Source organism: Centruroides vittatus, unplaced genomic scaffold (assembly GCF_030686945.1).
Source record: "Centruroides vittatus isolate TY-2023 unplaced genomic scaffold, ASM3068694v2 contig_890, whole genome shotgun sequence".
Taxonomy (NCBI): Eukaryota; Metazoa; Arthropoda; class Arachnida; order Scorpiones; family Buthidae; genus Centruroides; species Centruroides vittatus.
Genome location: NW_027122581.1, coordinates 554174 through 572514, shown reverse-complemented (window position 1 = coordinate 572514; position 18341 = coordinate 554174). Strand labels below are relative to the sequence as shown.

Sequence of the window (18341 nt, the reverse complement as noted above, 5' to 3'; positions counted from 1 at the left end):
ATTTCTTAAGTTACTCTTTACTGAGGAATACCTATAAAATAGAGATAAAAAACATTATTAATTCACTAACTTTGTTTACTGAATAAAAAGATGGGATGTTTTCTGTTATTTCAGTGATCCTCATTCAGTTTCTATATATATTACTTGCAAAACTTTATTTCAACTTACAAGAAATGGCACCTAATTTCAGTTAAACTATATAAAAAACTTATTAGAATTGCATTAAAAAATTGCCAAAATGCATAATTTTTAAATGTAATTATTTATTCTTACATAAATTCTTATATTCCAAAGGTTTGATGCAAATTTTATTTATTTAAAAACTAAATAAAATTCACATTAAAATTTTTCAGTTCATTTTGTAAAAATTAATTTGTAGCCATATTTAATTTGTAATTTCTTTAAATTTAACTATCAAAAGCTTGTATATTAGTTCTAAAACCTAAATTACAGGTTAATAAAAAACTTTGTATATTTATTTAATTCTAAAATCTTTTAAAAATATAAGATTAGTTTGTTAATGTTCTTGGAATTCTTTGGTATGCATTAAATATGTAAATTTTAATGTTTACAATATTTATCATAAATCTTTCTATTTATGTTTTTGATAAAATTAAACTCAATCTTTACTATAATAAAAACAATAATTTATTCATAAAATATTTTGACAGATTTTCATCAAACTTTAAAAAAGTATATATTTTTTTCATTTTAATCTTTTATAATATAAGGAACAACAATATTATTTTGTTGTGTTTATCATTCTGTTTCATACAAATTACCTTGAACCATTATTGTAGCCCATTTTTGCCATATCTTTAACAATCACATTGAACTGTACAGTTACATATCCTTGAGAACGAACTCTAGTCACTGAAATTATACATATAAAAAATGATTATATTTACATGATTTTAATAAAATTTCCAAAATAAAATCATTATATCAAAAATTATATTTTATATTGTTATAGTCAATTGTTTGTACAGTAAGGTAAATAACACTTCATATCATTTCATAAAATTTAATCATGCATACCATCTCTTCCTTCTCCTTGTGCAACTACTCTTGGATCGACATATTCAGGTCGTCGACCTATTAACCAGCTAGTGAATTTCTGGACAAGTGATGATGATTCAGGCACAAACATGGGAATTCTTCGGTAATGACTGTTTGATATATGAAACAAAGTGAAAAATTTCAATCTTATATCTTAAAATGATTAATTAAATGTATATTAAAATTCATATAAATTAATTTTTTTAAATGATATTAATACATAAATACTTTTTATGAAATTGCTTGTTAATACTTTTTAAATATAAATTTAAGAATGGACCAATCTTTCTTTACAGTTATGTGAAATACAAGTAATTTATCAAATTTTAATGCTTTTCTATAAAATTGCAATTTAGTTCATATATCTGTCTGCAATTGAATCTTTAATATATTGATATATTAAATTTGTTATAAAATTTTACCTGAGGATTATCAATTTTAATATAATTGATTATTTAAATTTTTACGAGAGAAGATTTTTATTGTTGTCTGAATAACAAAAATTTATTTTTAAATATCAAATAATAGAATTAAAACATTTGTATTTAAATTAAGATTAAACTGTTAATATCCAGCAAAAGATTTAAAGAACAAACAAATGTTTTCAGCTACATTTAGTAGCCATCATCAGGTTGCACATTAAGATTCTACAATTTTAGAACATCATGGTAAGCATGATTTAGCACACAACACTAAAGTTATGTAAAAAAAATAAGTTTAATACTTTATATATAAATTTTCATTCATTTTCTAAATTTTACTTCAGTATATCTACTAGTATATGTTAACATTCTAAGAACACAGATAAATTATCCATCAGACAGTTCTGAAACAAAATCAGATATGCTTTATTACATTTTAAATAATCAAAACAATCACTATATTTCACTGTTATATTAAATAATTCCAGATAATTCTACTGGTACATTTAAAACAAATTGCAATTGCAAAGTAATTTTGAAATTTATGTTAAAAATTAGAAATGATGCAATGATAGTTAAATTATAGTTACTATAATGTTATAATAATTACTGATACTGGTATTTCTTGTCTTTTGTTCATATTCTCGTTCACTAAATTATTTGCAATGACTAGCTAAAATCCCATTATTCTCACAATTAATAACTTCTTTAACAATTCCCTTTTCAACAATATCTAATATCTTTGCCATCTTTGTTTCTTTCAATTAAAACTCATCATTATTTTCATCCATAAAACTTTAAATTTTTCTTGAAAAACACTACAGAAACTGTTGTATTTTCACATCTTATCTTTATAGATATAATATATTCGAGCAATTTTTCTTTAAAAGATATTGAAGGATTCAGGAGTAAAAAATGACAAGTGCCATTCATTAGTACATTAAAATGTGTGCTAACAGCTAAACAGTATTGTATTTCAATTTAAATATTATATCTACTTTTTACTATAATATGCATTTTATTCTGATTAAAGAAAACAAAACAGAAAACTTCTGTGAAAACCCAGGTTAGACAATTTAGACAATTTTAATTATTTAATATTTGTTCAAAGAAATAAAGTCATTTAAGCCCAAGATAACAATATAATGAGAAAGTTCACAAGATTTTTCTCTTTGATAACATTTATTTTGTTATTGACACATCTTCTGGTGAAATCTACTGATCAAAAAAATTTTGCCTAAAATCAGGGTTTGGACTATCACCCAGCACCCTTCATAAGTTCACTAAATTTAGACATAAGGATGAGGAGAAGCAAGATCCCAAGTAAAAAGGATAGGTGAGAGAAGATCTTGGAGAGAGTTTGTCCATTCATTCATCAAGGTGGTGACCATCCACTATAGTGTTCTGCTGCTGCTGACCTTCTTGGTTTCACTGCTGACCTCTGATCCCAATTGCACTATTCACTTTTGGATTTACATGTGCTGATCCTCTACAAGTTGAAACTGTTTAAGTACTTCCAAAGAGCAGGCCTGTCTATAGTTGCACCTAGCTCCACAAATACCTCCAAGAAACTCAATCCCAATGACTTGTTTTCCTCGATACTGGAATAGAGACTTCTCCCCACTGAGACCCAATACAAGCCATGGCCAGAGATCACAGGATATCAAAGTGACACCACAGGTATTTATCGTCATGTGCTTATTTGTAAACTCTCTCTTGATGATAGATGCATGGGTACCTTAGCAGTTTAAATTTGTATTTAGTATTAGTTTGGAAAAATAAACATTTGTTTAACTCTATCTTGAGGAAACCGTGTTTTGTATTTTCGTTTCTTTTCTTTTCTTTCGAAGACACAATGTAGTGACGTAAACTTAAACACTGGGCGAATTTTTCATCCTTTTTATTCGGTTGGAACGCTTTTTTATTACATAACGCGTTTCGGGCCGATGCCCCTCTTCAGCCAACTAAACATTAAAAAGTGAGAGATGATTATATACAAATATTTAAAATAAATATTGTGACAGTATACATAATTAGTTTTTAGAGGTTGTTACCTTCTAAATCCTGGTAAGAGCTTGTATACCGTTAAAAGCTGGTCCATACCTCATTCGGTAGTTTAGACGGATGTAATAGTCCAAGGGTACGAATCTTGATAAAAATTCCATAAAAAAGGAAGGTTTAGTATCAGTCTGTAGAAGTATACGGGGTTATTCTTTCACAAATCATATTCGTGAAACCATACCTGAGATTCGTCTTCCGGTGTGTTGTCTAACACTGAGCTCGTACTCCTCCACCTCAACTGCGGAGCACGATCTGTTTTTAATTTGCATATGTCTGGTCGAGCATTAGCAGGGGAATGTTCCTTTTTTAATAGGTTTCTTTTCCGATAAAATTATTCGGGGGGTTTGGCGGTGATTTTTTTAGAACATAGCACGTGGCCATTGCTATTTTTTCCCGCTTTTAGTATTTTTAATATTTGTCGCTATGCAAATGACGTAACAGATCGTAAAACAGTTTTTTATTTTATAGTATATTTTATAGTAATTTAATCCAGTTTTCATTGATTTTTATGCTTAGATTAGTATTTATGCAGGTCTTATTTTTATTTTTAATGATTTCTACACTTTCTTTGAATTTTCTGTTGTATGTCTTCTTTTCTCTATGTAAAATGCTTGTTTTAGTATCATCGATTTTACAGTTATTTAACACACAATGGTCATGGAATACTGAGTTTAGTCTGTTGTACTTTAAATCGGCTATATGTTCTTTCACTCTTATTTTGAGTTTTCGTTTTGTTTCTCCTATATAGAAGTTGGTATTTTTGCAAGTGCATGGTATCTTATAAACTATGTTTTTCATATCTTCTTTTTTTATCGTCTGTTTCTTTTTTCTTTGTTTCGCTTTAAGTCTAGATAACAGGTTTACGTATTTTGGAGCAAGTTTTATATTATTTTTCCTCATATCTATGTCGATTTCTTCATAAAGGTTCCTAATGTATGGGAAGCTGGTATATTTTGGTTTCGATTCGGTTTTTTTATCTTTTATTTTTGTTTGGTTATTAGTAATTTTATTTTCCCATTTATGAATCAGTCTGGTTGGGTACCCGTCTAGGGCAAACTTTTTCTTCAATTCGATGATGTGTTTGGGTTTATTAGTTTCTTTACTAGTTCTATTCTGTATTTTTCGGTATTCCATGTTAAAGATGTTTTGTTTTATATACAATGGTATATTTGAAGTATATTTTATTGTGGTGTTAATTGAACATGGTTTTTTAAAAGGTTCAAAATCTAATTCATTTTCGTTTCTTGTTATCATGACGTCTAAGTATCGTATACTATTATCGGCCACATTTTCTTCCTCTATTTTAAATTGGATATCCTTATCTATATTGTTTATTATATGTTTTATCATGTTAGGCTTTACTTCTGCATCATTATATATAATTAGGACATCATCTACGTATCTTTTATAATATTTTATACCTGTTATATTATTAATTTCTTTGTCAACGTCGATCATTATTATTTCAGCTAGTTTCGGGCCTATGACGGACCCCATACTAGTACCATTATTCTGTGTGTAGTATTCTTCGTCTATCTCGAAATAATTACTCATATATGCAAATTCTATTAATTCTATGATATGTGATTCTACTTCTAATTTTTTAAGTTTATCTTCGATTAATTCCCATTTTATCGACGGGTACATATCAATCACATCCAGACTAGCCATTTTTGATGTTTTTTTCTATTTTAACGTTTTTTAGACTGTCCAAAAGTTCCTCTGTATTTTTAATAGAGTGCTTCGAATTTTGATATTTCTTAAGTTTTTGTTTAAGGAATTTTTCCAGATTATATAAGGTAGCGAATTTAAAATCGACTATGGGTCTTACTTTTTCTCCCATTTTGTGGGTTTTAAGTTTCACATTCAGTTTAGGTGTTCTATCATTATCTTGATTAAGGATGAACTCTCGTTCTGCTCTTGTAATTTTGTTAAGTTTTTGCAGTTTTATAACTCTCTTTTTTAGTTCTTCATATAGGGTTTCTTTCGGATTGATTGGTAGTTTTCGGAACTTTTTGCCTTCCACTATTTCTAGCTGTTTTGACTTAACCCATTTTTGGGTTACTATAATAATTTGTTTACTTTTATCGGCTCTAATGAGGTCTAGCTGATTATCACTTAAGAATTTTTGCAATGTTTCTATCTCGTCTTTGTATTTATAGTAATTTTTATCTGTTATAGTTGTTTTATTATGTTTTTTTACAGTATATTTTTTAATTTTATTACTTAAGGTCGTTTTCAGAATTCTTGATTCTGTATCTTCGAGTTCATTGCACATACAATCCAAATTAGGTATTATATCCAATACTTCCCAAGTGTTAGGGCCGTTAAAGTCTAGTCCTTTTCTTATTGTTTCTAGAATATGTTCGGGGATCGTGATTTGTGTTTTATTTAATACCAAGGATGTTTTCCATTCTATTATTTCTTCCATAGTTGGGTGGCCAAATCGTTTAGCTAGCTTTTTTTTGTTTATTTGTCTGATATCTATTTATATTATCTCTTGGTAAGTTGTTAGTGGTTTCTTCTTTATTTTTTGCCCTAGACGGGTACCCAACCAGACTGATTCATAAATGGGAAAATAAAATTACTAATAACCAAACAAAAATAAAAGATAAAAAAACCGAATTGAAACCAAAATATACCAGCTTCCCATACATTAGGAACCTTTATGAAGAAATCGACATAGATATGAGGAAAAATAATATAAAACTTGCCCCAAAATACGTAAACCTGTTATCTAGACTTAAAGCGAAACAAAGAAAAAAGAAACAGACGATAAAAAAAGAAGATATGAAAAACATAGTTTATAAGATACCATGCACTTGCAAAAATACCAACTTCTATATAGGAGAAACAAAACGAAAACTCAAAATAAGAGTGAAAGAACATATAGCCGATTTAAAGTACAACAGACTAAACTCAGTATTCCATGACCATTGTGTGTTAAATAACTGTAAAATCGATGATACTAAAACAAGCATTTTACATAGAGAAAAGAAGACATACAACAGAAAATTCAAAGAAAGTGTAGAAATCATTAAAAATAAAAATAAGACCTGTATAAATACTAATCTAAGCATAAAAATTAATGAAAACTGGATTAAATTACTATAAAATATACTATAAAATAAAAAATTGTTTTAAGATCTGTTACGTCATTTGCATAGCGACAAATATTAAAAATACTAAAAGCGGGAAAAAATAGCAATGGCCACGTGCTATGTTCTAAAAAAATCACCGCCAAACCCCCCGAATAATTTTATCGGAAAAGAAACCTATTAAAAAGGAACACTCCCCTGCTAATGCTCGACCAGACATATGCAAATTAAAAACAGATCGTGCTCCGCAGTTGAGGTGGAGGAGTACGAGCTCAGTGTTAGACAACACACCGGAAGACGAATCTCAGGTATGGTTTCATGAATATGATTTGTGAAAGAATAACCCCGTATACTTCTACAGACTGATACTAAACCTTCCTTTTTTATGGAATTTTATCAAGATTCGTACCCTTGGACTATTACATCCGTCTAAACTACCGAATGAGGTACGGACCAGCTTTTAACGGTATACAAGCTCTTACCAGGATTTAGAAGGTAACAACCTCTAAAAACTAATTATGTATACTGTCACAATATTTATTTTAAATATTTGTATATAATCATCTCTCACTTTTTAATGTTTAGTTGGCTGAAGAGGGGCATCGGCCCGAAACGCGTTATGTAATAAAAAAGCGTTCCAACCGAATAAAAAGGATGAAAAATTCGCCCAGTGTTTAAGTTTACGTCACTACATTGTGTCTTCGAAAGAAAAGAAAAGATTTGTTTAACTGTTAATTGATTGCAGAGTGCTTTACTTCCAAGTTCTCTGTCTCTCAACTTCCTCTACCATCCCTTAAGCATAAGTTCTCCCATATGTGACTACTGTGCACTAAAAAAAGTTCCTGAGTCAAAAGTCACAGGTTGTATCAGTCCTGACATGAGGGAATGCTGTTTGATATTTCACACTTTTTAATTTTTGCATTTTCTCTAAACTTTCATTATGGCACTTACCATCTTTTACACTCAAACCCTTTAATTATTTATTTCTTCTGATTACTATTTATCAGGTCAGTCCATAAGTTCGTGCATATTTTTATCTACAAAAAAAGCAGCAGAAAAATTTTAATTAAATTTTATTTCAATCTATAATGTATTCACCATTATTTTGTACAATTTCTTGCCATCTTGATGGTAGCTTTTTAATCCTGTCTTCATAAAATGATTTCAGTTTTGAATCAAAATTTTCAGAAATAGCCTTTTTTACATTGTTCTCATCCTCAAAAGTTTTCCCTTTTAAAAAAATTCTGCAAACTGCGAAAAAGATGATAATCACTGGGAATATGGTGGATGAGGTAAAATTTCCCAGTTGTAGCTTTCAAGTTTCTGTACAGTTATTTTTGCAGCGTGTGGTCTGGCATTGTTATGCTGCAAGAGAACCTGCTTTCTGTTCACTAACGACGGTCAATTTTTTTTCAATTTTTTATTTAAATGCTCTAATTGCTCACAATGCATTTGAGCTGTAATTGTTTGATTAGGTCCTAACAGCTCAAAGTGAATTACACCTGACATATCCCACCAAACAGACAAAAGAATTTTTTTTGGATGCAACCCACCTTTTGCAGTCAGTTTTGGCTGCTTGTCACGATCCATCGTCTTTTTCTCATCACATTATTATAGAAGATCCATTTTTCGTCTCCAGTAACCAGCCTACCAAGAAAAGGTTCTAAAGCAATGCGGGATAAAAGAGATGTGCAAATGTTTACACGTTGTTGTCGGTTAGCTATTGACAGTTCATGTGGTATCCATTTTCCTAGCTTTGAAACTTTTCCAATTTGTTGTAGGTGTCTATGAACAGTTCCATGGGATGAATTTAAACGTTCCACAATTTCATCAACTGTTAAAGATGGTTCTGCTTCAACTAGTGCAGAGAGAGCATCATCATCAAAGTCAATGGGTCTTCCAATGAGCCTTATCCTCCACACTAAAATCATTGTTTCTAAATCTTTCAAACCACTTCTGCGCAGTCCTTGCACTAATTACAATTTGATTATGTACAGTATTTATTTTTTTGGCTGCATTTGTAGCATTCTCACCACTTAAAAATAAAAAGTATAAAACATGTCTTTTATATTCATTGGTTACTTCCATTTTAACGAAAATAAACAACTGAAATGTTCACAATTCTGAACAGTATTATATGAATGAGATCCAATTTAACACTTCAGTGTAAAAATTATCACATTAGACTGACATTTTTAACAGCAAAACAAGATTTTTCTCAAGGTCATAAAAATGTGCATGGACTTATGGACTGACCTGATATTTATAGTGTGAACAAATAAAATCTAGTTTTTTTTCTAAAACATCAATTACATCAATCTAAAAACTAAAAACCAAGAAACCTTCACTCAATGGAAATGCAAATGTTTTCAGCTGCCTTTTTCTAGCCATTATCAGGTTTCAAATGAATATTTAAATAGAAACCAACAGTAATAATATTCAATGAATAGAGCATACACATTTAAATATCCAGAAATTATTTCTTTATTAATTCACTTCAATTACTTCAATTATTAATAATATTATACTAGTATAGTAGAATACACTTATTGTAGTGGTTATCAAACTTTCTGGTTTGTGGTGGACTTTCTGTAAAATGTATAAAATTTTTCTGCTGTACTTCTTGTACAATATTAAAAATCTATTGATATACTTTATATTATAAATAGCTATATAACCATTATCTTAGGAGTGTAGCTTAGTTATTAACTGATCATGATTGTGATAAATCTTTATACAAATGAATTTCTTCTCATTTTTAAAATATGCTTTCATAATATTTATGGAACACTTAGCCATCTCTTGTGACACATCATTTGAGAAAATCGTAATTATGGATATTATTATCCATCATCTAATGTTATCAGAATTGGCAATCCTAAAACATGCAAATTAAAATATGCTAGTTATAATTATATTTAAATAAATAGACATTTTCAAGCTGTTTTTTCACATTATCAGTCTCAACATATAACTGATAATACTGACTATTAGTCTTAACTAGTGCTTTAGATTATTATTTCTTCACATTACAGTGATTTACCATATTTGCATTTCTTAATTACATGCTAGATGTTGTTATTAAAGAGTATTACAAAACACTGCAAGTAAACAATACTAAATGAATCACTATTAATTAATAATAACAATTTTAGTTAATTAACCTTTAATTTATAAGTTTTTTAGTTGTTTTAACATGTCCTTTTAATGTCAAATCCAATAAGATCTCACAATTTTTACTAATTGTAGTTTTATTTACTTATCCCATTTAATGTTATTGTTCAATTATCAGTTTAGGTAAGTCCCAAAGTTATTACAATAAGTTAATATTCTACTGTATTTTGAATATAAATGGTCAATAAATATCTAACTTGTAAGCTGCTTTCTATAAATATATCTTCTGTTTACTGTTTAATAAATCTAACTTAGTGTTAATCTTAATCATCTACCTATTAGCATTTCATGAATATTTTTATTGGCTTTGCCTTCTTCCAAATCAGTATTCTGATATAACTTGTGAAATGACAATAACTTCTTAACAGTATTTTGAACATTTCAATGTATTTTCTGTATACATCATATATCAGATGTACTGTACAGCATAATAATGATTCTGTTAATGTTGACACTAATAACATCTATTAAATCTTTCAATTTAATTTTCTTAAACATCTTTCTTCCATATTAGTCACCGTTTGAATGATCAGTTTTTCTTCAAATTAGTACTACTTAGAAAACAAACTGGATGTTTCAATTCATAATTATTCAAACATATATTAGAAAAGATTTCTTTGAAAAGTTAGAAATATTGATAAAATTTGAATGAAAAAATAATAAAGCTAATAGAGAAATGAAGAAAAATTCTTATATTGCAATGTCTTAATATAGGGACCAAAATAATTCTGAATAAATATAAATGTAAGCCAAGAAAATACATAGTATATAATACATTTCTGAGCATTTAGAAAAGATAAAGAAATTCTTTAAAGTATGAAAATATATGAAATGCCATTGCATTTAAGAGTAGTGATAAAAGGATGTGTGCATAGGAGAAATAAAAAGTACAATATCAACAGATTTCATGTTCTTCAGTCTTAAAAGACTGAAAAATACTTGATATCAGTAATTACATGAAAATAAATATTTATAAGTGTTTCAGAATAAAATTAAAATAGTGAAAATCTTGAAGTTATACATATAGAAGCATTAGAGACTATTCAAAGAGAATTTGTCAAAAAATCATTAATTAGTAGGACTTTAAGCTCAACCATTTGCAAGAGATTAGTTCTGCACAATAAATAGTTTGCAGAATTCATGTGAATTAATGCAAAAAAGTGTAATGTTTCAGTTTAAATTGTGTTGAACATAGTAGGGAAATATATTTGCTTTTTGATAGAATAGACTAGATAGTGAATTATATTATCTAATTGAGTCTCATTTTTACTAAAGCCAATTGGATCATGCTGTATCTGCTGCTGCAGGATTTGATCTCATGATTTTCAACTCAAAATTCTGGTGTAGATTTATTCCTGTCAAATAAATTCTCTCACTGTTAGACTAAACCATTTTCTGTTGATTTTCTCTCTCTCTCTTTAATGCTGATGTTTGGTTAATTTATCTGTGATTTATTATCTAATTTAATAAAGTGTATTTTTGTTGTTATTTTATCAATGAATTATATGTCATGCGATAAGAACAACAAAATAAATTCATTTTACTTACCATCCTGCAGTAATGGGTACATGTACAGCTCCATATCCTCGAACAACATCATGTCCTAATGAATCTAAGCCATACACACTAATAACCAACTGTGGCCCTGTAAATGTGCATTATTAAACTATTGTACAACATTTATTTACAGTTGAGTGATTATTAAAATATAATTCATTTTATTTTAAAGTAAAATCATTTTGACTTACAAATTTCATCAATAGCAACTTAAACCCTTAAACTGAATTTTAACTCTAGAATACAAAATTTACAAAAAGTTTATTTTAGATATTAATAATTAAGGTCAATCAAAAGCATTATAAGCACTAAAAACATTTTTGATTAATAAAAGACCTCATTAAACATTATTTGCTGATGTAGATACCTTAGAAAACATTTCAGTAGTTGGACCAAGCATTAAAAAGAATTTGGGTAATATGAAAGCATTAAAAAGCAATAAAGAATTTAAAGCATTCAACAGCATATTTACAGGTCAAAATGGCATTCTAAAGCATTTCTATACAGAACCAGTGTGAAACTCAAACAAATATAGTGCTGCTTAGTGACATAGTTGCCAATTGTCTTACTTTTTTCATTTATATATTAAAATTAATAAAAATTATTTTATATTTACAATAAACAACAGAAAAAATCATTTATCATAAAAATTAAATAATTATACTACATATTTTACATACATTTTACAAGATAAAAAAAAGAGAATTTAATAATTGGTTGATGTCAAGATTAAACTGTAAGCAGATGGATTTAGCTCTCTTAATTCATAGTACTTGTGACTGGTTAAAGATTGGAAATCAGATAAATGTGATGCTGAACATAAATATTTCTGCAAAAATGCAGTTGCGTGAATTTCCAAATGAAGGCCTTACTGTAGAGTCAGGACATTTATACTGCAGTTATTGTCTTCAAATGATACGAGAAAAAATCTACTGTTCAATGTCATGACTCTTTAGCAAAGCATATGAAACAAAAGACAGCATGACTAAAAAATACTTTTCTCCATGAAGCAGATAAAATTACTGCTAATTCTACTGTTTTACCTTTCAATTAATGTTTGATTAAGAAAGTATCATTTTCCAAGTATTCATTTAGTCTTGCTAGGATTTTTTGTAGCAAGACTAAATTTTAAAGCATAATTTGGATGTTACAAAAGCATTTTTTTAATACATTAAAAGCATTTTGTGAACATCCTTATTAATAATAATTTTATATCAAGATTGGAGTAAAGATTTTAATGTATTGATTCCTACAGAAGCAGTCATAAAAATTGATTGACTTAACATTTGCAAAAGATATAATAAAAATATTGCTTACAATATTTGTAGTTTTTCAATACTTGTTAAAAAAAACATATTTATTTTGATAATTTATATTAAATATTAATTTGTTTTTGAAATGTCATACTGTTTAACAATTGCCAATGGATTAGTTTGAAAGTGTCAAAATATTTTGATAGAATGTAAAACAGTTAGAGATTTCTAAAAATAAATTTAATAATATATTTTATACTATGTTTTGACATAAAACATTTGATTGTTTATATTAAACTAACTTATAAAATTATATTTTTAATTTGATGATGGATTAAAACTAAAAACTATCTTCTGATGTTAAAATTTAATAGTAAAAAATAATTTTTTATTTGATATTTTGTATATCTGATCTGCCTAAATTACTAAATTAGTCACTTAAACTTATACATATACCATGTATTTAAATTCCTTACATCCAAATGGATTTGTTGTTTTAAAAGAGATATCAAGTGGAAAATTCCAAATAAATAATTGTCTTTCATCTCTACTTTTTTTAGTCAACTGGGAAATACCTTCTTCTAAACCCTGAAATAAAAGAAAAAAACTGAAAAATGCAACATTTTTAAAATAAAATATTATAATTTAATGTATGATAGAAGGAGAAATTTAAAATATGTATTTCAATTGTTATATGTAAATATTTAGCATTTTGTCATGAACCATCTGGAAACAAATAATTTTTTAAGTATTATGCTGAAGTGCAGGGTTAAAATTCAAAAACTCATATATGTTAGAAATAATAAGTAAATAAAAATTATTCAACAGAATTTTAAAATATATACTCCAAACTTTTAATATGACATGGTAAAGTTTTTTCTGAAATTTGCAAATAAAGTGACTTATTTTGGAGAAAGAATTATTTCTTGTTAAAAATGTGTATAAAAATAAATATGTTTTTCTCATATGCATTTATCTGATTGAATTAGATAAAAAATTATCATTTAAGTTAATGATAGTTAATTCTGATACTATAAAATATCCTGTTTTCTTTGGCATAAAAAAATTTAAAGAAAAAATTTTCAGTAACTTTATTTCAATATGCATTTTAGCCATTTGATCTTCTTCTTCACTTGAAAAGATTCTCAATTGTTCCATATTTCACTTACCATTGTCAATATAAATTAATCAACAGTCAATTTATCTAAAATCTTACATTTTTGAAAGTATGTAAAAACAACTATCTCCAAAAAATCATTTTATTCTTAAAGAATTTTTCATTTTCTCAAAATAATTTTCCATGTCAGCGTTCAATCTACATGTAAATGGAAAACTGTAGGATAATTACAGACAAGCTAAACTCAGTTCACATGTTCAGAGAATCAAGTTTTTCACTCAAGAGTATGATTGAAAATTGGTTAATTTCAGAAACTGATAAAGTGTCAAGAAGCTGTGGACAGTCATCCATGAATTACTATAACTACCTAAGTTCATTTGATAGCAAGACAATATAAATAACTTTCTTTACCTAGCTGTAAGTGACTTTATAGTTCTAAAGATATACAGTTATATATAATAAACATATCTATAATTCAATTACTAAGATAACTATTTTAACATTTTTATATTAAGTTACAATACATGGTAAATTTTACAGCTATATATTCATGCATGTGGGTGAAATAAATTTACAATTTGATGTCCTACAGAATGTGAAATGGAAGGATATACATTTTCTTTTCACATATATAAAATAAAACTTTATACTCACAGATGTAATCACCCAGTCTTGTCCATGAACAAAGAAATATTTGCAATAAATATCATCAAATTCAGCAAACTGAAAATAATATTTTTTTTATACATTATAGAATTATTTAATTTAATAATAATAAATATTTTATTTTAAACCAAATGAAATCAAAATTACAGAAAGATTTTTATAAAGTCTATTTAGTACTTCAGGTAGACATAGTCTATAAATTAGGGCATAATCAAAAACCTACAAAATTCTCTTTGGGATACACTCATATTTTATGAAATGCATTTTGGAATTTTTGTCCTTTCTTCAACTATGCTTTTAATCTATATACAGGTATCCCTTGCTTATTGCAATTTTGCTTAACGTGGGATATGATTAATGCAAAGATTAATTTGTGGCAATCCCTTTTTGTACAGGGCTTTAACAGCTGTCTTTACTTAACTTACATGTGTTTTTCTTGGCAAATAAGGTGTTGCTGAATTTGCTATTTTCGTTTATTAAAATAAAAATATTTGTTATTAACTGAAAATTTGTTCTAGCAGGTGGTGATTGTTCAGTCAAGTATCAAGGTACCACTGTACTTGATTGACACAATTTTGATATACGTAATACCATCGAGGAATTAGTTAACTGCATTAATCAAGAGATACCTATATACAATATATACATATAAAGTTATAAATAATCATTATATGAACTTAATATCAATACTTTGAGTATACCCTAATTTCTTATGAATTATGAACATAACATGTTTTACAATTCCATACTTTTTATATAGATTTGTAAAATGTATTATTGTTTACAATTTATGAAACTTAAAATGTTATAATACAGTGCTATGTAAATGGAATTGTCATAAAAAGAATATAAGTTATAATGTATTTGGATGTATTATATTCTAGACTCAGTGGTGTAGCATAGTGGGGGCGGCAAGGACGGCCCGCCCCGGGTGGCACTTTTAGGGGGCGGCAAAATTTCACAAAAAATACACAATACACAATACACCTGTACAATACACAATAATGATGATTGTTCTTGCCGAAAAGTTCTTTAGAATTATTGTATATTTTAGTCTTTTAAATTGAGATCCTAAATAAGGGGGCGGCGAAATTTTCCTCCGCCCCGGGCAGCTGACACCCACGCTATGCCACTGTCTAGACCCCAAACTATTTTTTGTGTATAAATTATAATTCTGTATTTTGATAATTAAAACCATAATGTAAGTATAATAATTTGTTAATAGACTAACTAATTTGCCTTCCTTCCATACATATCAAACTAATTTTGTAAAGTGATGGCAAATTTACTTTATAATATAACCATTATTTTCACTTTATTTTTAGGTACTTTTTTATTTGTATCCCTCTTCAGTCTTACAGCTTTTATATCTACAACAAGTAAAATGGCAAAACCATTCTTGGGACAAGACTATGCCTCGGAAAGCACGAGCAATGCATGTGCAAATCTCACACTTGCATCTGTTTGTAGAAACAGTCTAAGCATTTTGTATTTTATTTTGACCCAGTTCTTGGTCCTGACTACCTATAAATCTGGTTTATTTTATATGCGCATGATTTGGGCACCAAATACTCTGTGCCAAATTGCAACTCCTGACATGTACAGTACTCTTTCATACCTCTAAGGTGTGCAGCCATTGACAGCAGTTGCACCTTCTTGTCAAATATATTGCTACTATTTATCATTTAAACTTTTTATTTTATTTGTGATTTTACATATTAGTATTTTTTGTAATTATTTTTTTTACAAAAATACACAATTTCATAAGTACTTACTGTAATTATATGACTTCTATACTGACAATGACAGTCAAATAGATCACACTAATCTTATAACTTCAGCAATAAAACATTAATAAAAGTTGACATGCTAAAATTGTTTAAAAAGTAACAAAAATTAAATTAGAACACTTATTTTCAGTTGGAATGTAATAGCTACTACCCATTTGTTGATCTTGTTTAACTGTAGTATAATACTGATATGATATATTGAGAGAATTATGAACTATTGGAGATCATTATAATTTCAGACTGTTTTCATCAGGGACTATCCATAAAGAACCCTGTCTGTAAATCAGCAATTGCCTTTTTTATAACACTTTATATATTTGAATTCAGTTATGAATTTGTTAATTTAAAAATTTTGAATACCAAAATATTAAACAAAATTGTAACTAAAGCTACTTGAATTTTAGAGAATGATATTTCAGCATCATCAATTTATCATATTTTATGAATGAGACATTTTGTAGGAAATTTTAATGACATATAAAGTAATTATACATACAGTATTGGATTGGACAGTCCATTGCATTTGCATCTCTTGTATAGTACTGAGAAGTATCTGGAAAAGCATCCAGCATTCTAAATTCAATTTATTGCTTCCTATTAAATTTCATCTGTATATCTATATTCATAACTTTAATATAGTATATTAATATTACAATATCCTGCTTAAACATTAGTGAGGTTGAAGCCAAAGTTTTAAATGCCAAAACGTGTACATCGGACATTCAGCGCCACATTCCTGTAAGTCTATAAGTTTGACAATGGCGTTTGGAATGTTGAGCATGATTCCACTGACTTTCCAAACACTATTGTCAAACTTCTAGGCTTACAGGAATGCGGTGCTGAACGTCCAACATACACATTTTCACATTTAAAACTTCGGCCTCAACCTCACTATTGTATCCTGTAGTTTTCTTGTAGATTTGATAATATCGTAGAGTCTATATAAAGCCCAATGAGTATATATAGATACAACCAACAATCGCCTGAATGATCGGTTTAAAATGATATATTAATTATTTAATTAGCCAAATTCTAGCCCGATTATTCAGGCAATCATTGGTTGTGTCTATACAGTAGAGATCTGCAAATTTGACTTAATGCAGACTGAGAAGGTGGCAAGTTACTGGAAATGATGAGTTTTATGGATAGCAACAATGCTAGTCTAAATAGCAGAATTTTCATAAAGGTATTATATGTGCAAATTCTTAAACATATTATGTATGAATAGTGACTATTTAGGCACTACAAACTAAAATTTTAATTAAAAAAACTATTGACTTTCGAGTTAGTGACTTTTACATGGTGGAGTTTTGGAGTGGCATAATGGAAAAGGAATTGTATTCTTTGTTAATATGTGGAATTGATGATATTAATGAGGGTTGTAGTAAATAATGATAACTGTCATTGAAAGTATAACTGTCGTTCAATATTCATGGTTTGTTTTTATTGATTAAAAACATATATACTAACAGACTGATTCCCCTATACACCCATATCATTGAGAAAGATTTGTAAGTTTATAAAGGTATCAAAGTTTCTTCACATTAAAATTATGGCAAGTTACATAATATTATGAAAAATTCATTCGGCTGACAAATACATATTAATTTAAATTCATTAAAAATATAATCATAGCAAGATACATTATACTTTTATGAATGTGAATGTGATATATATATATATATTTAATGAAACATGTTATTTTATAGTATTGAACTCCTGAGATCTGGTCCATTCAATATATCTAGTGCAAATTTTGTTTTTCATTTGACAGTTATTATCTGTCTTTCCTTTGTAAATAATTATCGTCTCACCTTAGCACTTTCTATTTGCCCTCCAACCATTAAAAGAAACACAGACGTAGATTCCATTTCTACAGATTTTAAATTATTTTCCTTAATCACAATACTGTAAAATTAGTCAATTTCAACAAAGAAATTTAAAATTAATTATAAAACTACTGTATTTATTTACTATAACCACGTGGTTACTTAGCAACCACTTCGTTGTCGTTAGCTCCCTCTATTGTCAACAAATAATTCTACGTTTTCCAGGTAATTTTTATTTTTAAAAATTACAAATTAAAAATTACCTGAAAAACATAGAATTATTTTGACCTAAATATTTATTTAGTTATCTACTTT

At 27.8% G+C, this 18341-nt stretch overlaps 1 protein-coding gene across 1 annotated transcript; it reads right to left on the bottom strand.

The window, feature by feature from the left end:
* Nucleotides 1-717: 717 nt before the first annotated feature.
* On the bottom strand, nucleotides 718-18170 carry B9d1 (B9 domain-containing protein 1). Its single transcript, XM_067280741.1, has 6 exons — nucleotides 18012-18170; nucleotides 14396-14464; nucleotides 13101-13212; nucleotides 11363-11459; nucleotides 1039-1169; nucleotides 718-873 (listed from the first exon to the last, which is right to left on the bottom strand). Exons 1-6 carry the CDS (start codon nucleotides 18066-18068, stop codon nucleotides 779-781), a joined length of 561 nt encoding a protein of 186 aa, XP_067136842.1. The 5' UTR covers nucleotides 18069-18170; the 3' UTR covers nucleotides 718-778.
* Between the last annotated feature and the right edge of the window lie 171 nt (nucleotides 18171-18341).